This window comes from Myiozetetes cayanensis, unplaced genomic scaffold (assembly GCF_022539395.1).
Source record: "Myiozetetes cayanensis isolate MyiCay16 unplaced genomic scaffold, myiCay2020 scf5-8, whole genome shotgun sequence".
In the NCBI taxonomy this organism is placed as follows: domain Eukaryota; kingdom Metazoa; phylum Chordata; class Aves; order Passeriformes; family Tyrannidae; genus Myiozetetes; species Myiozetetes cayanensis.
This window is the reverse complement of record NW_026087742.1, coordinates 65,649,550-65,672,640: the sequence shown is the minus strand read 5'-3', so window position 1 is coordinate 65,672,640 and position 23,091 is coordinate 65,649,550. Positions and strand designations below refer to the sequence as shown.

The 23,091-nt window shown below is 37.5% G+C and overlaps 2 protein-coding genes across 6 annotated transcripts in view; one reads left to right on the top strand and one right to left on the bottom strand.

The window, feature by feature from the left end:
• The window catches only part of PIBF1 (progesterone immunomodulatory binding factor 1), a 109,538-nt gene extending 107,153 nt beyond the window's left edge, over positions 1-2,385 (bottom strand). The window contains exons 1-3 of one of the 4 annotated variants that reach the window (XM_050331583.1): positions 2,047-2,380; positions 1,050-1,353; positions 268-368 (exon numbers count right to left, since the gene is read on the bottom strand). In XM_050331583.1, the coding sequence (XP_050187540.1) occupies positions 268-368; positions 1,050-1,301 (353 nt within the window). In that variant the 5' untranslated portion in view covers positions 1,302-1,353; positions 2,047-2,380. Of the gene's footprint in view, positions 1-267; positions 369-1,049 lie in introns of all 4 variants that reach the window. The other 3 variants (XM_050331585.1, XM_050331584.1, XM_050331582.1) reach the window with 3 other exon arrangements.
• Positions 2,386-2,578: 193 nt separating this feature from the next.
• DIS3 (DIS3 homolog, exosome endoribonuclease and 3'-5' exoribonuclease) lies at positions 2,579-22,911 on the top strand. Of its 2 annotated transcripts, none has more exons than XM_050331580.1 (21): positions 2,579-2,827; positions 4,936-5,093; positions 5,836-6,029; positions 6,142-6,215; positions 7,304-7,471; positions 8,272-8,436; positions 9,342-9,455; positions 9,545-9,682; positions 10,744-10,890; positions 12,097-12,213; positions 13,045-13,146; positions 13,776-13,840; positions 13,935-14,019; positions 14,584-14,711; positions 15,150-15,236; positions 16,249-16,405; positions 17,910-18,124; positions 19,227-19,395; positions 19,746-19,904; positions 20,264-20,386; positions 22,583-22,911. In XM_050331580.1, the coding sequence occupies exons 1-21, from the start codon at positions 2,579-2,581 to the stop codon at positions 22,670-22,672; spliced, it is 2,904 nt and encodes a 967-aa protein (XP_050187537.1). In that variant the 3' UTR covers positions 22,673-22,911. The 2 variants fall into 2 exon arrangements, with proteins under 2 accessions (XP_050187537.1, XP_050187538.1); XM_050331581.1 differs by lacking the exon at positions 2,579-2,827 and adding an exon at positions 3,717-3,738.
• Positions 22,912-23,091: the final 180 nt, after the last annotated feature.

The window sequence follows — 23,091 nt, the reverse complement described above, 5'->3', positions numbered from 1 at the left end:
TTCCCCTTTCCTATTAAATGTTGAATCAAACTAACAATAAAACCAAAACTACAAACTTCAGCCAGTGAGGGTTGAATTCAAATTTACTTATATGTAAATTAAATACGCAAATTACATTTTTAGAATTAAAATACTAATATAATCTGCAAAAGAAATCCTACTCTCACAATAAATAATTATCTGCTTCCGTTAATAACTTATTTATACAAATTCAAATCAATTAATGGACAGTGAAAGATGACGTTCTTAATTTTACTTCCATCATACCTAGCATCTTCCTGCTGTAATGCCAACTGACTATCCAGTCGTAAAGACAACAGCTGCTTTTGATGGATTGCATCATTAAGCTTCTCTTCTAGCTCCTCGATCTAAATACAAAGAATGTAAGTATAAAATGAAGAAAAGTTACCTCAGTAATTTAAAAAAAATATTTTACAAAAAAGAACAACTTGAGAGAAAGAAAAAAAGTGAAGAGTCCAATGCTTTGGGAAGCGCAACAATGATTGTCTAACAAAACCTCTAAATATGCTAAGGCTTCATTGAATAGGACATGGATTTTGTCTCAATGAACTAAAAATAAAAAAAGACTTAGTTCTTAATTGGGTCTTTTTCAATCAAATAGCTACTTGTTCACTGAATTTCAAATTAGGCTTAAACTCAGAGCAGCAAGCCAATGAAAGCACAGTTAGTATACAGTAGGTTGTAAAAATGAACTGCGCTCACATCAGTGACAAAATTATTCTTTATTTATGAAAGGAAACAGGTGTTTTTCCTTTGTATTTAGAAAAGGTAGAACTAATTAGATCCCACCTCATTTATTTGTAAGTATAACGACTTGGATAAGTCAGCTAAGTCTCCCATATATTTGTTTCCTTTTCTTCTCGTTAAAGAACACAAACAAAACACACCAAAGAAACCCCCCAAACCAACTAAGCAGGCTTCCATCATGCAATTCAAAGAAATTTTTTTCAGAACAGAAGTTTCTACCATACTCTAAAAGCACCAAAACGAACAAAAGAGTATATAATGAAAGGAGAAACACTTCTTACCTTGGTCAAATATTCCACTTTCAAGTTGTCAATCATCAAGTTTCTTTGAGATAATTCTATTTTAAGCAGCTGAAGGTTATGGAGCAACTCCTTTCGTTCAATCAGCTGCTTAGTGATTTTTACAGTACCTTCTTTCTCTTCAGAGGAAGAAACATCATCAGTTGGCATTGTGGTTTCTAAGCTAATATCTTCAGATTCCAAGGAGCTAGAAATGTTTACTTTCTTGATTTCCTTAGAGCTTTCTTGCGACATTTTCTTCCACTATTTGTAAAGCTTTTTTTAAGCTATACTTTGAGATGAGCCCCTTGAAGAGTTAACAGCAAGAATCAAAACAAATGAAAGGCATTATGTCGTTATGAAATATTAACCACTTAAACTAGACCACTGAGCAAGTAATGCTTCTCAGTAGCACAATTTCTTTTCTTTTCACCCCATAAAAACATTTTGACAAGCTCCGAAGAGGGCAGTTGCCTAAGGACTCTCTTGCTAAACAACTGCTAGCAAGGGTTTTGACCAAAATAAGCAAAATACCAGTGTGAATCTACCTTACTAGATAAGATGTGTAAACTGTCAGAAGTCCATGCACCGAAAACTCGGGAGATCCATGAGGACTTTCTGGATTAAAGGGTAAAGGGATACTTTGATCACAGAATCACTTAGGCTGGAAAAGATCTCTGAGACCATCGAGTCCAACCTATGACCGAAGAGCACCTTGTCAACTAGACATGGCACTCAATACCACATCCGCTCTTTCCTTAAACACCTGCAGGGACGGTGAGTCCACCACCTCCCTGAGCAGTCCATTCTGATGGCTAATCATCCTTTCCGTGAAGAACTTTCTCCGATGTCCAACTTAAGCCTCTTCTGGCGCAGCTTAAGCTTGTGCCCTCTAGTCCTGTCCTTACTTGCCTGGGAGAAGAGGCCGACCCCTACCCAGCTACACACCCCTTTCAAACACTGTCTGCCTTCCCAGCAGCAGTAGCTGAACTGTTCTTACCACTGTTCTTCCCAGCAGCCACGCGGATTTCTACTGCCCCCAGGCACAGAGCAGGGTTGTTTCTCACAGGCGGCGCTGCTCAGGGCCCTGCCGGCAAGAGGAGACGCCGCGCTCCGAGCCCGAGCCAGCGACAGCGGGGCTGCCCCCGCGGGGGCTCCCCGGGGTCACAACCCCCTCCCTTCCCCACGGCAGGCGGGGGCGGCTCGGGAACGGAGGGGTGCTGCTCTGCGCCCCGGACGCCCCGAGCTGCAGAGCGGTAACTGCGGGGGGGCGTTCACCCAGCCCGGCGGGTCCCTGAGGCAGCCCCCCCAAACCCCCCAGGCCCCCACGGCCGGCGGCGGCGGCAAGCGGCAGTAACACTCGCGCGCGCTTCCGCCTGCCCTCAGCGCGGCGGGGGCGGGGCGGCTCTCACGCCATCACCGCGGCGACCGCGGCGCCGCTTCCCGCGCCGCTCCCGCCTCCCGGCGCCGCTTCCCGCGCCGCTCCCGCCTCCCAGTGCTTTCCCGCGCCGCTCCCGCGGCCCGCGCGCGCTATGCTGACCTCGCGGACCTTCGTGAAGCGCACGCGGGCGGGCGCGGTGGTGAAGGTGGTGCGCGAGCACTACCTGCGCGAGGACATCGCGTGCGGCGCCGCCGCGTGCCGCCTCTGCCCGCCCCCCGCCGCCGCTGGTGCCGGTGCCGCGAGCGCGCCCGCGCTGGAGGCGCGCCCGAGCGGCGCGAGCAGCAGCCTGTGCCGCGCGCCGCACTTCCTGCTGCCCGACACCAACCTCCTCCTGCACCAGGTGAGCGGCCTCGGCCTCAGCGGAGCGACGCGCCCGGCCGCCGGGGAGGGCCTGCCGCCACCGCCGCTTCCCTCTGGGCTCGGCCGTGCTCCACGTGGAGCCTCAAGCCCTCCTTCCTGCGGCCTTGGTTAAATCCGTGTGTGGGTGAGGTACCCCGCGCCTCGCACGCGGGGGCTTCCGGCGTCTGGCAGCGCGCCGTGGGCTCGGCTCCTCCCGTTGTTCCCTGTGGCTTCTTGATCCCTGGCTGGCCAGTCCGTCCTTTCCTTGCCAGCTGCTTATTAGCAGAGAGCTACAGCATCTGCAGCTCTGCCTGTGGGGTTTTTGGGGGGTTGGGGTTTTTTACTTACTTGTTTTTTATTTTTTTTCTGCCTGGTTTTGTGAACGGTAGGAATAAAAAGCCACGTTTATTTGTTTTGCTTGTTGTGGGTATGGAAAGTCAGGCAGAGAGAGTCGATACACTCTGAAACAACGATTGGGATCTTTTTTGTGGTCACTGGATTTTTCTTACAACCAGAATTTTCCCTAGATGCCTCTTCTGTTTTTCAGAGTGTAGGTTTGTGTTCTTTATACTGTGATATTGATTTCGTGTAATGAGTAGAGCCTGAAAAATCATCCCATGTGCAACTCTGGAAGCAATGGCAGAAACTTTACTCTGTAGCCCATCAGTAGTTGTTCAAAGGTTTGAATTTGAGCAGTGCAGACACTAGAGAGGCTTTGAGGCATTGGAATTGACATTTAATTTTTTTTAAAATTATTTTTTTGTTTGTTAATTTGTTTTTGAATACCAGTGTAGAAGGTAGAATACCCTTGAGCAGGCGTTGGAGACGAAGTACTTCATGAATCCTGACGTGGAGTACCCAAAAGAGGGGTACCACACTTGTGTGTTTTAGCAGTTATACATTCCAAAACTTGTAAGTAAGGATTTTCTTCCCAAAACAGCACATCTGAGGGTGTTTTCAGCCTGTTATACGTGGATTTCTTGTTGTGTGTTGGTAGAGTTTGTATGTGCATATTGTGGATGGAGCACTCTGTGAATGTGCCAGGGTATGCTGCTACAAGCTGGAGAAGGGGGGATTAGGAAGTCTTGGTAACAGTAGGGAAAGGTTTTGCCTAGCAACTGAAACAGGTTTGCAATAGTAAGGCTTGGGCTGGTACTTCAGTTTGTACATAGACTAATAGAGGATTTCTTCCCCAGTGAACATGGCTCTAAATCTTTCAGGTCATCTAAACATTAAGGTTAGGGAAGCTTGGTCTGGCATTGGTTTTACTTCTTTTAGCTATACTTTCTAGAACCTTATTCCTTTCTCATTTTGGAAGTGGGTTTGCACAGTTCCTTATCACAGACTTAGCAAGTGGAGCTCCTATGCTTTTATGCTGACAGCTTGTGTGGATCCTCGGTGTGGATCTTTGCATACCATGACTGTCAGGAGTTGGCAAAGAAAAGTGCTGACAAATTTTTAACAAATTTCCTTAAAAAAGAAAAAGGTCTTTCAAAAGACAAGAGCAGCTAACAGAATTCCAATTGGTTTGACTTTATACAAATGAAAATTGCAGTGCAACAGTGGGATTGGTTTTGGAGAACTTGAGCCTACACGTGCTCCTCCAGGCATGTCAACTGTGTAACAGTGCTCAGCTGCTATTTTATGGCTTGCATTCCTCCCAAAGGCATATGCCATACAGCCTGTAAATTACGTCCGATTACTGTCAGATTGTGCATAGTTGTGTTTTGGTCACTAAGATTACAATTTACGCATTTTATGTAAATCAAATTTACCCATTTTATGTAAATAAAATTGGCCTTACATCTGTTTGGAGACCTGCATGCATTGGGGCTGAATTTGTTGGAAGTCAGAATAAGTCCTTATCTTTACTCCAGGAAAATTCAGGTCACGGAGAGTATGGAAAATCCTGCTTGATTTTTTTTCCCACAAGCAGGAGGAAGCAACTTAATACACTGTTCAGTTTCCCAGTAGTAAGAGAAAAGGGCAGAAGTAGTACCACTCATTATTTATGTTACCTTTTTATGTACTAACCAAACAAATATTTTAAGTCCTGTTATTGGATAGAATTAAACAGCAATTTTGATTAATTTCCATTCTGTTCCTCAGATTGATGTCCTTGAAGATCCTGCTATTAAGAATGTCATTGTGCTGCAGACGGTCTTACAGGAAGTCAGGAATCGGAGTGCACCAGTATACAAGCGAATCAGGGACATGATTCAAAACCCTGAAAAACATTTCTATTCTTTCACCAATGAGCATCACAAGTAAGATGTGGAATAGGGTATAACAAAGTTGTGCTGATGTCTGGTAAAAGAAACTGGGAAACAAAATTGGAACATGTGGACCAGGAAGAAAAATTAGACTGATGTGCATAGAACCGTATACTTCTAATGAATCCTGTTGGGAAATAGTTGCATGTTCCAGGAGCTTTTCTGTTTATAAATAGTGTACGTATATATATGTTATGAAAGAGGGATTGGAATATTGAATAAACTTTATAGATAGCACTGTTATCTTGAGCAATAGAATACTGATTTCCCATTTTAGTTTCCCTTTTTAACATATTCCAGTGCTTTTACTGTCAGCTCAGTCTGTAGCAGAATTCAAAAATCTGTTAGTAAGTTAGTGACAGAAAGCTCTAAGAAATGAAGATGCAATTAATTTGCCTTTATTTGTGCTCACAATTAGTTTCCAATACTGCAGTACCACAGTTTTAGGGATCTTGCATCCATAGTTCTAACATGTTGAACTCAATCCTCTTCAATTGTCTTTGAGAAGGTTGTATTAGAAATTAATACTTCCTTCCTATTTTCCTTTATCTGTCTGTCTCCTGGCCCTTCCGTGGCCTAAGAAGCATTACACATATTTTAAAATGGGTACAGTAATGATTCTTTTGGCCTCACAGCCTTGATCTTGTTTGTCTGGAAAATTTTCCTACGTGTAGATACATGTTGGGATTTTTTTTTGTTTTGTCACACCCTGCCTTTGTTTTTAAAATTTATTTAGAGAAACCTACATAGAGCAAAAGCGAGGAGAAACTTCTAATGACCGCAATGACAGAGCCATTCGGGTAGCAGTAAACTGGTACAACGAACACTTGAAGAAAATAGAGGATGAGGAGAAGATTCAAGTTATCTTTTTAACAAATGACAGAACTAATAAAGAGAAGGCTTTAGAGGAAGGGATAACTGCTTATACATGTAAGTGAAATAGTATTGATGTTTCATTTATTGTTCAGATAAACTGTGCAGTCTCTTCATACCTAAATCCTGTGCATCTCTCGCATAAATATTTATTTGTGTGCTTTTGTAGGTGAGGAGTATATAAAAAGCTTGACAGCTAATCCTGAGCTTGTAGATCGTCTTGCTTGTGTATCTGATGAAGGGGTATGTTTTTATTTTCTTTTTATAAAATAAATTAATCAGAAATGGTTTGCAGTATAATACTGGATACTGTTTGTCAGGCTACTAGCATCAGTTTAGAATATGAGGGCTCTGGCCTTTATTCCCATTTTGGCAATTTAACTTTTTGTCAACTGAAAAGTAAAAAGGAAACATTGCAGCCATTTTTAGTGCTGCTTATATGCCTGTTAGTAGGTGTCTTGTTATTTGTGAAAAACCAGTTGCCTTAGGTTGAGAAGATGAGAATAATAACAGTTTGTTAAATAAAGTGTATAAATATGAGAAATAAATGAAACAAAATGAAAACAACGTATATTGCTGACTTACTTAGATTTTGCTTTGTATGTACTTAAAAGTTTGTTAACTTATTGATCAAAAGTATTTTCATGTGATCAGTTAAGTTAACATAAATGCAGTCTGCAGTTCAAAGATGAGCTACACCCTCTTCTGTTTCCTTGTAGTTTGTGTTTGTCAGAGTCAAGACTTATATTTTCACATACAAAGTGATAGAGCTGAACACTAACTACAAAAAATGGGAGAGTTCATTTCATCGTAGTTCTAACAGAACTGAGCTTTAACATGTAAGAGCGGGAAGAAAGTGGAGGGCTCGGGTGATGATCTCAGCAGCTAACTGTAGATCATTAAGGAGCTTCAAAATTTAGTTACAGTAATGTATTTTCATAATGTTTCATATAGCTTACGGTATATACATTGTGTACCATACTCTTTACCATGTAGTACTATACTAATTTTTTTTGTTAAGTATACATTTAGTCAGTATATCCAAATCAGCATAAAACTGTATGCCACGTGTGCAGTATCATTTTAAGTAACTGCAGGCAAACAGGAAAACAAGAGCTCCTGGAATTGCTATGGTTTTATGGTTTTTATGCCTTTAATGCTTTATTAGAAAAAATAATGATTAGTGGTAGTTTTCTATTACTGTCCTTATTCCTACCTGCACATAGTTACAATTTGGGAGTTTGTCAGCTTGAGAGTCATGTTCCTGAGCTCAATTTGAAAATAATCATGAATATAAAATCCTGAACATTTCTTCTTCTTTTTCCCTAAAGAAAGAAATAGAAAGCGGAAAAATAATATTCCCAGAACATATTCCTCTTAGCAAATTGCAGCAAGGAATAAAATCTGGTATATACCTCCAAGGAACTTATAGGGCAAGCAGAGAGAATTATCTTGAAGCTACTGTTTGGGTTCATGGAGATGCTGAAGAAAACAGAGAGGTGAGTTTTTCATTTTACTTTTGTGCTGTGAACTTTAACTAGCTTCAGTAATGACTTAAAAATTAATTCTTTCATGGTGATGTGTGTTAAAATCTTGGTTCTTTCTATGTTTTTGCTGACATTTTTATTTGTTCTTTGTATGGATATAGACTACTGAAATTCTGACTGTGCTCTTTGTGAAAAAGAGAGTAATGTGTTTAAAATTAGAGTTTGAGAAAGTAATTGATAAAATAAAGCTGAATCTTGGTTGTTAATAGTTTTTCAATTGACTCAACAGTTTTTAAAATCAGTTTGAAATATATGGTGAAAGAAAGAGGAACAAGTGTGTAGTGGGATTTTCTCCTGCTTTATTTCCCCTCCTATTTTCATGCCTGGTGAGGAGGGCATGGCTTTTTCCCCTCCCATTAGTCAACCCATCTATCTCCCTGCTGAATTCTCAGTTGATACAGTTGTGCAGACACTTTCCAAGCAGTGGCAGTTGTCTCCTCCCTCCCTATTTGTGGTGGCAGCTGGAGGTACTTCTCTGTTTTATTCCTCTTTCCTAGTAGTATGTGAAGTACCCAAGCCTGCAAAAAACATTTTTTTATAAAAAGAGTTGGAATCTTGAAGTAAGATCATCAGTACTCTAAGAAACCTAGGCAGAGGAAAAAAAAAAGAGTCGCAAATGTACTTTAAAATGTTCTTTGGAATGCAGAGCCTGTAATACATGTTTACTCTTCTGTTACACTGCATTGATTTGGGTGTTCTTTGTTTATCATCATGAATATTTGCATTTGCATTTTGTTTTCTAAAAAATCTAGATAATTGTACAGGGACTGAAACATTTAAACCGAGCAATTCATGAAGATATTGTAGCTGTGGAGCTGTTGCCAAAAAATGAATGGGTAGCACCATCCTCAGTGGTCTTACAAGATGATGGCCAGAATGAAGATGACGTAGAAAATGAAGAGGAGAAAGAAAACATGGTATGAAATAAATAATTTTATTTAACTGTTATGTTAAGAGAGAAAGTAAATCTGCAGTACCCTGACAGTGTTAGGCTTTAGATTTATCCATACTTTTTATAGGCTGTGAATACAGAAGTTATAAAACTTAATTGTAGTTGTACAGTTGTGTTAAATAGGTAATCATGTATAGAATGGATACTTTTTAATTAATCTCAGTTAGAAATTCCCACATTACTTTATTAAGCTTAATAAATCCAAAAGTTATTGAGTAGTAGTCAGGAAATAATGTAAATCTGTATACCACTGTGCAGATTAGGACTTGCTAGAATAGAAGCAGTTGTATCACGCTGATAGTTACCTTTTATAGGCAGTGCATATATTTGGAACCCATTGTAAAATACTCTTCAGCTTCCTGCAGTAATTCCAATTAATGTGCATCCAGTCCACATAGGTATACCCTGACCAAGAAGATCATTCCTTTAATGATTCTTCAGTTGAATATTATGAGAATATTTTTTAAATGATTGTGTTGAGAAGTACTGGAGAATTTTCAAGCAGCGTAAAAGGACTCCTGAAAAGTAAAATAGGTTTTAAAATAAGATGGAGATTGTTATTTGTCTGTATTTTTTAATGAACATAATTTCAGAAAAATAAAGAACAGCAGAAAAAAAATGGAAAGAAATGCTGTCTTGTCCCACTATCTCTACTCACTCCAAAACTAAGAAGTTGTGTTACTTACTGAAAATGCTAAAAGTTATGCAAAGCACAGGGAGGCATAGTTCTATTCATGAGGTTATAATAGAATTTATGTCGTTATAATGAGACATAAAATGTTACTACTAAGGTTTGAGGTATGTGCTGTAGTCGAACATGTTTACATGAGTTTAAACAGTTTTGTATTTTTAACCTTTGTGTTCTACCAGCTGAAGACTACTGTTAACAAGGACATGCTGAGACCTACAGGAAAAGTGGTGGGCATTATAAAACGAAACTGGCGGCCATATTGCGGCATGCTCTCCAAATCGCAGATCAAAGAGGTGAGGAAATAGTCCAATTACTGGAGGTGCAGTTTTTTGGTTTTGTCTTTAATTAGGAATTAACTGTTGTTTTTTCTGGCTGTTAATAGGCAAGGCGCCATTTGTTTACACCAGCTGATCGCAGAATTCCTCGCATTCGAATAGAAACCAGACAAGCAGAAACCTTGGAAGGACAAAGAATAATTGTTGCTATTGATGGCTGGCCCAGGAATTCCAGGTATCCTAATGTAAGTTTAAGCGTTTTCTTCTGAACTTTTAGCTATCTGATTTTTATGTGTTTATTATATAAAATGTTTATTAGCTGCAACATTGAGCAACTGCGGACAGCGTTGACATGAACTTTTAAGTTATTTGAGTGCCATTTAGTGGTGCAAATAAAGGAAGTCCTTAAGTGATGTAGTTTGCTCTTCCCCCCAAAAAACAGGTATGGGTTATCATGCTTCAAAAGCTTACTCATCCAGTTCTGCAGTGAACATATATGTATGCGCTACTTTAGGTGCTTTATAAAGACTAACCATGGACCACGTTGTGTGTGGTGTGACTCTTGGGGTTGTCCTACGCAGGGCTGAGAGTTGAACTCAGTGATCCTTCTGGGTCCCTCCCAGCTCAGCATATTGTATGATTCTGTGATTGTTTTAGTCTGGGTTCCTAGAAATACGAATTTTTTGCTCATTCACACATAAAGATCACTGTTCTGGCAGATATTTAACACACTGGCCAAATTCAATCAAAGTGCCAGTAGGGCTGCGTTACAGGCAACTAACTTCAGAGAAACTGAGGACACCAGTGCCAATTTGTGTTGAACACTAGCTAGGTTTTGAAGAGGCCTCCAGTGGCTTGGGTAGGAATGCATAGCTTGTAAGAACGAGCGCACAGGTGACTCACACAAGTTTAGAGAAGTTAAAGGCACATGGAATATATGTGACACAATGCCCACAAAACGCATAGAGAAATTAGAACTTACTAGTTTTGCTGCTTATTCAGCAACGGCTTTTCCTTCCTGCAAAAAAGAATTCACGTTTACAATTTTTCCTGTCTTAACTATGTAGAATTTAGTGCCATTCGAGGAAAAGAGGGAATATGCACGGTTCAGACTTACTGAATCGAATAAATGTTGAACATAAAATTTCTCTCTTAAAGATGAGAAATTTAACCAAAGAAAAACTACTACTCCTACTGGGTAGTTTAATATGTGAGTAACCTAAGGGATAATGTTCTCAAATATTTATTTTTGGGCAAATGGTATTACTTGATGTATGCATGTGTGTGTATGTATATTGTTTCTCAGGGTCATTTTGTAAAGAATTTGGGAAGTGCTGGAGATAAAGAGACAGAGACAGAAGTTCTTCTACTTGAACATGATGTCCCTCATCAGGCTTTTTCCCAGGCTGTTCTTAGTTTCCTACCAAAAATGCCATGGAGCATTACAGAAGAGGTAATTATTTGTAAATTATTGTAATAATTACTGTGCTTTCTGCTTCAAAGCAAACTGTGACATTCTTGGATATTCCAATGCACCAGAAATAGGAAAAATGTTGTCCAGGACTGTTTTGTCTTAGGATGAACTTTCAGCTGGATTTCCTATGGAAACAAGACCTCTGCAAGTTTTTGGGTTTTGGCTAAAACTGTCTTTGCTGGGGATAAATATTTTAATATAAAAAACATATTATAGGTTTCATTAAAGAACAAAAAGATAAAAGATAAAAGATTGTTTTTGCAAAGGGGAGAGACTGCAATTCAAATAATTATACAAGCATCCTTAAGAGCTTTTCGTCTTGCAAAATAGCTTTGTAACAAAATGTGGCAGCCTGTTTCACAGACAAAATAATCTGAGGTGTGGAGACTTAAATGTATTTCTGCTATAATACAGTAATTAGAGAAAGAAGCAATTCTGCAAGGACGAATTTCTGTTTAAATGCAGGTAGTGAATTTCACGTTCTCCCCAGTAGCTTAAGTATGGGAAATGGTTGCTTTAGACTTTATGGGAAAACATCATCAGGGGACAATTAGAGCATATTTTTTGATTTGGCTGGGCTGTTTTTGTGTGTGCATTTTAATTTCTTGGAGGTGGGCTACTTTTATTAAAATTTATTACCTACTCCTGTGTTTTTTTAATGGAAACAGGAGGGATCTTCGTGTAAATTAGCTCCCTAAAAGTCAGTTGCCTTGTCTAAGATACCTGACATCTTTTTGTAGCCGTTTTACAGAGCTAGATACTTCCAAATTATGCAATTCCTTTCAACTGTCTAGACATCAAGCCTTAGAAAGCTAGAGCTGAAAGCAGTCATATCCTAAACAAGTCATCCATCTGGACATGACTCAAAATTTCACTTGAAAAAATCTTGATTCCTGGTCCTGCTAATTCTAAGATCATAACAAGATTACGGTTCTGTTCCTCTTCCTGATTGCTGTAAAACAAACAAAAAAAATTACTTGCTAATCTTCTGTCTTATTTTTTTTATCATTGTAGGTTCTGCATATCTGTTTTAATCTTGCCCTAAAGCAAAACAAAACAAAAGCATTTTGACAATACTTGCTTGCTTGGGAAAATCTTATGTAATGTGCCTTTCTCAAATGATTGTTTTTACTTCGATGTGGAAAGTGTTCTTCAAAACAATTTTTTGTTTGTTTTAAATTTCAGGATATGAAACACAGGGAGGACTTAAGGCATCTGAATGTTTGTAGTGTTGATCCTCCTGGCTGTACAGATATTGATGATGCATTACATTGCAGAGAAATAGAAAATGGAAATATAGAGGTATTGTATCAGGCCAATAATTTATTTATTTACTTCTTCCTTTATTTTACAAACAGTGAAGTAGTGGTAATAGAATAGTATATGACATGAGCAAAGGTCCAGATCGTTATAAATAAATTAATGATGTTTGCACAGCTGCAAGATTGCAGTAAAGAAAGGGAGTTGATTTTCATTACACTGTGGGAATTTAGTGTCTTCTAAATTCACCCTATTTTATCCTTGTATGTCATGGGAAATTAACATAAAATGTATTTACTGCTTTAGGTAAGTATTATAAACAATGATATTTATCCTTATTAGAATAAGGAACTGTCATCAAAAAAAAAAAGCTAAGATACTGCTGTAATGCCTATGGAATGATTATTTTATTTTTAAAAAAAAGCATTAAAAATCTATAGGCTTAACACCGGCTTAACACCAGCTCTCTACTCCCTTATATCTGCTTTAGTCAGATTGTCTTCCTTTTGGAATTCAGAATTGTAATAGCAGGGTGTGGCAAAATGAAAAGTAAGAACTTTGTAGTGAGCCTTGAAGGAAATAAAAGAGATTATTTGAGCCCCCAGGCAAAGAAGAGTTGCATTGGTAATGAATATAACTTCCCCCTAAATGTACACATGCTTTATTATGAATAATAGCTGCAACTATTCCCTTTCTAATATCCGTATGATAGGTTTTAATTATTCCTATTACTAAATACAGGACCTGCTGAAGGGAACTGGCAATGGATAAGTTGGGTTGCAAATAAAAACTTGAGAAAGTTTCTTTCTTGTTGTAAACAGGCTGAGAACTCTTCCTGTTTCAGGAGATGTATAATGTCATGTTGTTTTCCAGGTCGGTGTACATATTGCAGATGTCAGTCATTTCATTCGCCCAGGAAATGCTTTGGATGAGGAGTCGGTAAAAAGAGGAACAACAGTATATCTGTGTGAAAAAGTAATTGTTTTCTACAGCTTTTAGTGCTATTAAGTGGTTGGATTTTCATTGCTTTCCCCTTTTACTTCTTGGGAGTAGACACATTCTCTCTGAATTAAGATTAAAAAAAGCAGACTCCTTCAGGCTGCACTTAATTTGTCTAAGACATTTTTCTCCCATTTTATCTTTTAAAATCCATTAGCTGGAGAATATCCCTTTCAACTGCTGTTGGAAGCATTATTGACATGCAGCTCTGAAACTGGAGTACTGTTTTAATACCAATCTGAAATTGCAGAGGTGGCCTGGCTTTGACTGTTTACATTATTTGTTTGGTTTTTTTTTTCATGATAGCTAAATCTCTGATGTTTCCTATGATTTGCATTTATTAACACTGTAGACTTGGTCCTGTTTATTTTATTTCTTACAGACCACAATATTTTTTCAGAAATAACTGTTACTAAAAAAAAAAATAAAAGATTATTTAAATGGATCTTGGAATTAATTTCCTTAATGTAGCATACTTTTCTTTCAGTAATCTGAGTTTTCTTAGCAAAAACATAGTTACTACCTCTAAGCTTTTAGTATATTAAAAATCACTAAGTTAAAATACATACTTATAACTAGTATGATTTTTATTCTTTACTTTGCAGAGGATTGATATGGTTCCAGAGCTACTTAGTTCCAACTTATGCTCCCTGAGATCTAATGTGGACAGGTATATGTATATAATTCATACTTTGATCCTGACAAGAAACTACCTGTTTATGCATAGATTTTAACAGATTTTCCTTTCCTTCTCCCTCTTACAGACTTGCATTTTCATGTATTTGGGAGATGAACCATAAGGCTGAAATCCTAAAAACCAGATTTACAAAGAGTATTATTAATTCCAAGGTTAGTCGCATAAATATTATTATACTTCTAAAAAAAAGCTGAAAGCCATATTATAAACCAATGATCAACAGACTTGATAATATAAGGGTTTTTTCTGCTTAATGATTTATATTTTCTTACTTATAAAATTATGCCAGAATCCTAAAAATAAAGAAAATGTTATATTCTGCCCTCTTTTAAGCCTCTAATGCTGCAATATTTTTGTGTATGGTTATTTTGTATATAATATATATAGGACATGGTTGATACGCACCAGCTAGTTATATTTTTCAGTAAAGTACTGTGGATTCTGTAGATGCTTAATACATTTCTGAAAATTAGATCTCTAATGTATAAAATCCACCTGTGATCAGCATAAAAAATAATAAAATGCCTGGTATTTCTTAATATCTTGCATAGATCTGTCCTCATTTGTCCACTGTTCTTTGAGGATGACAGGCATTTAGGTGTTGATATAAAGTTTCATGTTACTGTGAACTATGACAGGAAGCTGCACTTTCTGCAAGACAGAACTATGTATTCAATTATGTGTCTTGATGTCTCTCCTTCTTTAACCTCTTTAAGGCTTCTCTTACATATGCTGAAGCACAGATGAGAATTGATTCAGCAACTATGAATGATGAGATTACTACCAGCCTTCGTGGACTAAACAAATTAGCAAAAATTCTGAAGAAGAAAAGAATCGAGAATGGGTAAACCTTGCAGTGTACCTGTTACCTTTTTCCCTGCTTTTTTTGTAGTTAAAACATATGATGGTCCTGTGTCGATTTTTCTAGTGAAAAATCTTACAAAAGAGAAGTATTTGTCCCATTTTGATTTCCATAAAAATGCTTATCTTCATTTCCCCAAAAATATAAACTTGGGATGTTAACTTTTTCTTCACAAGATCAATCAATATGGATCTCTTTGAGTAATTATAAAAACATAACCAGATATGTAGCATTTGAAATTTTCAGGAGCCACTATGGTGTGTATCAGCATGAGAATTTCTGCAAATTTGAACATTAATTACATAATTTCTGCTAATTTTAAATTACAGTTTCATGATAAACTCAGATTTGTACAGGCTTGCAGCTCAGCTGCTCTGTCTGCTTGACTGTAATTCATTAATACCACTTATTGTCTTCCAGAGCCTTAACACTTTCCTCACCTGAAGTTCGTTTCCACATCGACAGTGAAACTCACGATCCTATTGATCTACAGACTAAGGAGCTCAAGTATGCACTTTATTTATTAGTTAATTCAGGGTAGGGATTGATTTAAAGACATGTTTAGGAAGAAACAGTTAATAGTCTACAAAGTTCCTATAATAGTGCAGGACACTCACAGAATGAGAGGATGATTTGGGTTGGAAGAGACCTTTAAAGATCATCTGGTTCCAACTCTCCTGCCATGGGCAGGGACACCTTTCACTAGACCAGGTTGCTCAAAGCCTCACCCAACCTGGCCTTAAATACTGCCAGGGATGGGACATCCATGGCTTCACTGAGCAAGCTGATCCTTGGAAGAGAATTCCTGTATATTACTCCACTACTTATTTAGCAAGTTTTGAACTGTATTCTTCATATATGAACTTGGCTATTTATTACTGAATCAACAGAGCACTAAGTTTCAAACTCTACATCCCACTGGCTTCTCTGTGGTGCTCTTCTACTGGCATTAACAAAGAAAGAAATTAGAACTTGGAAGTTTGTGATTACTGAAACTTCACAAACAAGTGAGCAGTTATGGCACATATGCAGTGGTACAAATTTTACAGAGGAGTTCTAGTAACAGGACTATTGATTCAATTGCTTGAAGATAAATACTCTCTCACATACTACTACTTAGTTTCTGTGCTAAAATCTACACTAGGTTCTGTATACTGTCACAGCTTTATGGTGTGCAAAATGGTGCTTTAAAACTTCATGTGTGCAATATTTTAACAGGAAGAAATCAGTTCTTAGGAAGAAATCAAGAGGCTTATCTGTTGGTCTTTTCAGGCCTTTTAAAGAGCATTTTTCTTTGATATTTTAGAGTATTTCAGGTTTTTTCTGACTTGATATTTAAAACTTAAAGAGTATTATATTTTTAGTTTTGGAATTGCTTGCTTATGGGTATAAATGATCAAAATCACTAGTTAATATTATAAAATATTGTTAGGATTGTGAAATGTTTCTTCATTAGGCACTCAAAATAAATGTATAATTTAATGCTTCTCTAACAATATAAAATATTTTATCTTGACAGAGAAACAAATTCCATGGTTGAAGAGTTCATGTTGCTTGCCAATATTTCTGTAGCACAAAAAATTTACGATGAGTTCCCAGAGTTTGCCTTGCTCCGGAAACATCCTGCTCCTCCCCCATCAAATTACGACATCCTTGTGAAGGCCGCGAAGTCCAAGGCAAGTTTTTACCCCATGTTAATTAAGTGAAATCATTATGAAAAGCCATGTTTTCTGTCTGGTTGGCCACTTACCCAAGAGTAAGGGTTGGAAAGCAGTATTTTGGAAGTATATCAGTTACACTTTGAAATTGCTGTTACTTGTAGCAAGATAATTGTACCTCTAGATGAAAGGAAGAATCTTGTGCTTTTTAAACCATTTCTTAGGTAAAGAAAGTAGATCACTCTTTAAGTCTTGTAACACTTGTATGTTGTGAATGTTCCTTCTCTCCAAGTTACACGTGAATTTTGAGCCAGTTTTTGGCTTTGGATCACATACATTATTGATATACTTAAAAACTGGTCAGTCAAGTCAAATATGTTTCTCTCAAAGTCAGGAAGTAAGAAATTGTGTTTATAGTTTCCATCCTCTCCTTAGATCAACTAAAGGTTTATTTAGTCTGAAACAAGTCTGAACAAAAAAAATTACTTTTACAGTGTCAGGATCTTTTATTTGAGCTAAACTTTTAACTTTGTAGATACTGTGATGTGCATCCATTATTTACTTTCCCTTCAAGTCTTTCCTCACCCCTTTTTTATAGTTTCCTAAGGGCAAGAGAGAAACTCCCAAATTCTCTCAGTGTGAGATTAATAGATAAGCCCAAACCTAGCCCATTTAATTTTCCACTGGCATAAAGTTGGAATAATGATAATGATTTCATTTATGCTCTGAAAATTGTTTTTAAAGTACTGTTTTATTTGGAAACGTAAATTTCTGTGCAAAGATAAACATTCTTTTAAGTAAACTGAAGTGGCTTTTTCACTACTTCTGACACAACCATCACAATTAGGTATTAATATGCTGTATTTATATTTTTAAAATAAATATGCCATTATTTCACCATAATTCAGGCATAATTTGATTGCTGGATCATACTTCGTTGTCAGTGGTGTACGTGAAGGAAAGAGCATTCAGCTGATCTTGTGATGAAACGTGCTTTGTGTTTCTGAAAATGTATAATGCACTGTATTTTCACACTATCTGAATTTTTATTGGAGAACACTGGCAAACGGGCAGCAAATTGTCATACAGTACTACTTTTACAAATCACTTTCATAATAATTTTGCAGAGGAAATACAACAAAGTCAGTTATCTTGTGCTTGGATGAGAATCTCTGTGTGGCATAAATATGGGGGGGGGGGATTATATTCCTTGTGATTTATTCAGGAAAAAAGCAACTTACTAATACTGGCATATTTCTTTGTTGAGAATGGATGTATTTTCTGAATTCCTAGGCTAATGACATGTCATTTTTTGCATAGAGCACTAGTAATAACGAGGGAGGGACCTGTGCCTGGGTAGATTTTTCTTTTTGTAATAGTGGCATCCCATTATGTTATTAGGTGTGATACCTGTGCCAGTTGCTAAGATTACCATGGATGTAGCTGTTGCACTTCTGCTAATTCTCTTAACATTTGCCAGTAATACTTGACCTTAATTACATTTTTTCTTCTCTCGTTTCAGAATTTGGAAATCAAGACCGACTCAGCAAAGGCTTTAGCTGAATCACTAGACAAAGCTGAATCTCCTACATTCCCCTACCTAAATACACTGTTGCGAATTTTGACCACTCGTTGCATGATGCAAGCTGTTTATTTCTGCTCTGGAATGGATAATGATTTTCATCACTATGGTTTAGCCTCACCTATTTATACCCATTTTACCTCACCTATTAGAAGGTACTTTTATTTTACAGAAGTTTCAGAGAACAAAAAGAAGTGATTTATTTGTGAAGAAATTCTATTTTAAACTGTGGTGTTCTGTTTGAAACAAAGTACTGTTTCTGTTCAATGTTAGATTTCCGTTGAAACAGCAGTGGCTTAGATCGTGATCCATCTTCATGTAAGCTCCCAAGTTAACTGTCCACAACTCCTAAGATTTAGTACATTTTTTTAGAAGACTCATAAAAATAATAGAAATATATCCCTAATGCAGACCTCTGTAACAGAAATGCACTTTGGGGTCAGAGACTGAGGCAGAATTTGCCTAGTCATTTTTTAGATGGAAGCTATGTTTAAATTTTGAGGAGACTGTACTTTACATAGGAAAGCACTGCTAATTGGAAACTTGCTATTGTAGCTGTTGCCTTGTGATGAAATCACACTTCTTGGAAAAGTAGGTTGGTTTTTTAATTCTAACCAAGAATTATCCGAGTTTTGGGGAAAATAACTGTTACCATCTTTTGATCCTTAGAATCATTTCAAGTGAAATCTCTTTACATGCGAATTGAAATTCCTACACGTTTATGTGGATAATTTGGGGAACTTCTAGGGTGCAAATAGTAATTTTAATTCCTACTAGCTGTGTTAAAAGTTCCTTGCTGAGGTTCTAATAAAAGTTCTGTATCAAGAAGTTCAAATGGGATTACGTTTAGCAGATCAATGGCATTGTAATACTCTTCTACACTAAGTTTGACTAGTTCATGGGAAAGGCAAGAGGGATTGGCTTAAGATGCCATGGTGAAACATTCTTTAGTCCAAAAATAAAACTTTGTTTCTTCTTTGTAAGTATTCAACAATACAGGCTCTATTGATGCAATATAGTAAAGAATATATCTTAGAAAACAGAGTTCATTCTGGCTCTGCAGTGCATCTTTGGTCAGCAGAGAGAGTGATCTTGAATTGATACGGGCGTTGCCGTCAGACTGTCATTATTACAGAAACTTTTAGATCTGTAAGATTCACAAAAACAAATACGTATTTAGAAACTTTGGTTTTTTTTTTTTAATTTTCAAAAAGTATGTTTTGCTATGTCACGGATCATTTAACCTCATCTTTGCAGGTATGCTGATATTATAGTGCATCGGCTTTTGGCAGTGGCCATAGGAGCAGACAGTACTTACCCAGAACTGACAGATAAACATAAACTAGCAGATATGTGTAAAAATCTCAATTACCGACATAAAATGGCACAATATGCACAAAGAGCGTCTGTTGCATTCCACACACAGGTAAGTAGTCCTGAGATGTTCTGGGGTTCACCATGGACATTCATGTTGATTTTAAAGCAAGCGGGGGAACACTGGTACTTTACAGTGCAAAACCAAGCAAGGCTGAAGAAATGATCAAGGCCGAGGGATGCTTCCTTGAGGAAAAGCATAAAGGCTACATTGCTTGTTCTGAAAAATTCAGAATAATGGCATCTTGAGAAGTCTTTAGTTTTGTGCTTTATACGCTGAGTAATTCTCATGAAGTATAGATTTGTATTTGAATGTTACATTTTTCTAAGGCAGTATATTTGTAATTCAGAAGAGAATGTTCTAGGTTTTTTTCTTATTTCTGTATTTTGCTTTTGTTACAGTTATTCTTCAAAACCAAGGGAGTAGTAAATGAAGATGCATATATATTATTTGTAAGAAAAAATGCAATTGTGGTTCTGATTCCTAAGTATGGGTTAGAAGGAACAGTCTTCTTTGAAGAAAAAGACAAACCAACACCAAAACTGGATTACAACAATGAGGTATGTTCTTATTATTCCTATGGTTCGCTCTTAAATACCTTTATTTTTTTATTTGGTAATTGAGCAGAATGACTAAAAGTCTATTGTGGTTGGATTTGGAAGGGTACAAGAAGTTTTTCTAAATGCAAGTTTATTAATCTATAGTAGCAGTGCTACTATTGTATTTGTAAGTCTAAATAAACAGATTCTGACTGTGGTTTCTGTGATACTGTCAATATCTAATTATGTATACCAGATATTATGGCAGTAATTTGTGACCATTTTTATTTATGTTTAAACACTGAATTTTCCTACAAAAATATTTATTTTTATAAAAATATAAGACATTTTAAATATTCATACTAAATATGAACTTTCAGGTACCATCACTTACTGTGGAAGGCACAACATTACATGTATTTGATAAAGTTAAAGTGAACATTACATTAGATGATTCCAACATCCAACATCAGAAAATGCGGATGGTCTTGGTAGAACCGAAGGTAAGGCACAAAGTTCACAGAACCATATTACCTTTCAATAATGTTACAAAATTGTCATGCAGTAAAATTGAAATTTAACCAGAAGAAAAAAAACAATTTAGCAGGAGCTTGTGATGATTGCTTCATATCCACTCTCAGTAGAACACAGGTCTGCTTTCACTGACTGTTGAAAATAGAGGTGTTTAAATTAAATTTCTGTTCTGGGCCCATTGGGATATTTCTGTTGATGGGAAAGGTGATGATTTGCTGAAGTAATATCTTGAATTTCACTGTTCTGTAATCAAATCTCTCTTTGAAAATCTGCCAAAACTCAATATGATCTTTTTACTCCAGTGAATTGCAGTGTAACTGCGTTGGGTGGCTCGAAGATAACTGTATAATTGTTAGTTATCATGGCAGTTTTGTCCTACAACTCCCACAATATAAAAATTTTCTCTTGATAATGTTGTAAGAACTGTAATGTCCCACTAACTGTCTCTGGTTTAAGACTTTTCAATTCCAGTATTAGTGCATCTGGGACACTGGGCTTTTCACTTGGTCTCACACCTTAGGCCTCTTAAGTATTTTGCAAGACACTACAAGATTGTGCACTTAAAGTTACATGCGACACTTTTTGTAAACAGATGGTTGCAATTGAGTAGTCCTAATCATAGAGGAAAAAGACAACCCAAAATATGTAAGAGCTCCTTGTTGTTTATACAGTCAAGCATTATTATTATTTCTTTTTTCCTTGAGAAATCATGTTTTCAAATGCATATAAATATTCTGATCTTTGGGCTCTTTTATTTTATTATCTTGAACCAAAGAATGGTTTGGGTTGGAAGGGACCTTAAAGATCATATAGTTTCAACCCCCTTGCCATGGCCAGGGACACCTTCCTCTGGCCTAGGTTGCTCAAAGGCCCCAACCAACCTGGCCTTGAACACCTCCAGGGATGGGGCATTTACAGTTTCTCTGGGAAACCTGTTCCACTGTCTCACTACTCTCACAGTAAAGAATTTTTTCCTAGTAGCTAATCTAAACCTGCCCACTTAAAGCCCTTCCCGCTTTTCCTGTCACTACAGGCCCTTGTGAAAAGTTCCTCTTGTAGGCTCCCTTCAGGTGCTGGAAGGCTGGTCAAAGGTCTACCTCAAGCCTTCTCTTCTCCAAGCTGGACAATTCCCGTTCTCTCAGCCTTTTCTTATAGGAGAGAGGTGCTCCATCCCTCTAATCGTCTTGGTGGCCCTCCTATGTATTCATTTCAACATGTCCTTCCTGTGCTGGGGACCACAGAGCTTGATGCTGTGCTCCAGCTGGGGTCTCACCAGAGATGAGTAGAGAGGCAAAATCACCTCCCTTGTTGTAGTGGCCACTCTGCTGTCGATGCAGCCCAGGATACAACTGCCTTTCCGGATTGCAAGCACACAGAGCTAGCTCATGTCCAGCCTCTCATCCCCCACGTCCTTCTTGGTCCCATCTGTTCATCCTCTCCAGACTGGACTGAGTTGAAGCCAATCCTTGTGATTTTAAAAACTGGGAGTAGATAATGAAGTTTGTAATAGAAGGGACCCTTGTATTCTGTTGTGCATTCACTTTCTGAGCTGCCCCGTTTGTGCTCACCAACAGAGCTACTGCTAGGGGCATGACTCAGCAACATTCCTGCAGCCATTGACTCTAGTCCAAGGGACACACTTTGAGAACAGACACAAAGTAAGACTAATACAAGCTGATAGTTTGGGTTTTTTCCCCTGTTCTTCCATTTTACTTGCACTAATTTCTGGGAGGATCCTTACTCTACAACAAAATAAATGCTATAATTTGAAGTTATCCCTGGATACAGGATTGGCTGTACTGGTTAATCCAAAATACTCCATCCTAAACATCAGTTACTAATCCTCCTTTCTGGTAAGAAAGGAGTATAGGAGTAAGATGCACATGCAGTGATCATTCCCTTTGTGTCCATCCAAAGGTTTCAGCAACTTAAATACTGTCTCACAGAAACACATCTCTGGGTCTAGTCTATAGTCTTGGTCTGTAAATTTGATCTCTTCCCAGTTCTGATTTCCACCCTGTCTTGTAACAGATGGTTTTCTAAATCACAAGGTTCTGATGTTGATGCAGCGCATGTAAAAAAGTCTGTACAAGTAAACTCAAGTTTTATCGGGATAGAAAAAAATGGAGTAAACCATTTTTTTACTTTATTTTTTTTTTCTGTAGATACTAGGAAAGGATGTGCCTGCAAATCCATCTACAGAGGCAAGCAGTGAGAATGAACCAGAGAAAAAGAAAAAGAAGCTACAAAAATAGAAGAATATAAAAGTTTAACAAAAAGCCAACAACACAGTTATTTGCATTTACATATTTTTCCCTATGGGCAAAATGCTAGAAACTAGTTTTGTTTACTTTTTAAATACATACTTCAATAATCTGTAAAAAAAATTTTAACCTACTTTTTTACGACTATTTATGCAGAACAGTATTTTTAAAACCAATTATTATCTACACCTTTGTCTTATGGGTGAAAATAAATGTTTCTGCAAAGTGAAGGAATGATTGTAGGGTTTCTTTTTAACAGCCGTTTGAGAGCTTGACACAAGTCAGTCTCTTCAGTGCATTCTCTTTAGCACCTCTGAACTAAAAGAAGCAATTGAGCAACATAGGTATGAAAAAGATGTCTTTATTCTGTTCCTCTACTCAATTTACAATTAGACATGTTAAAGGACTCT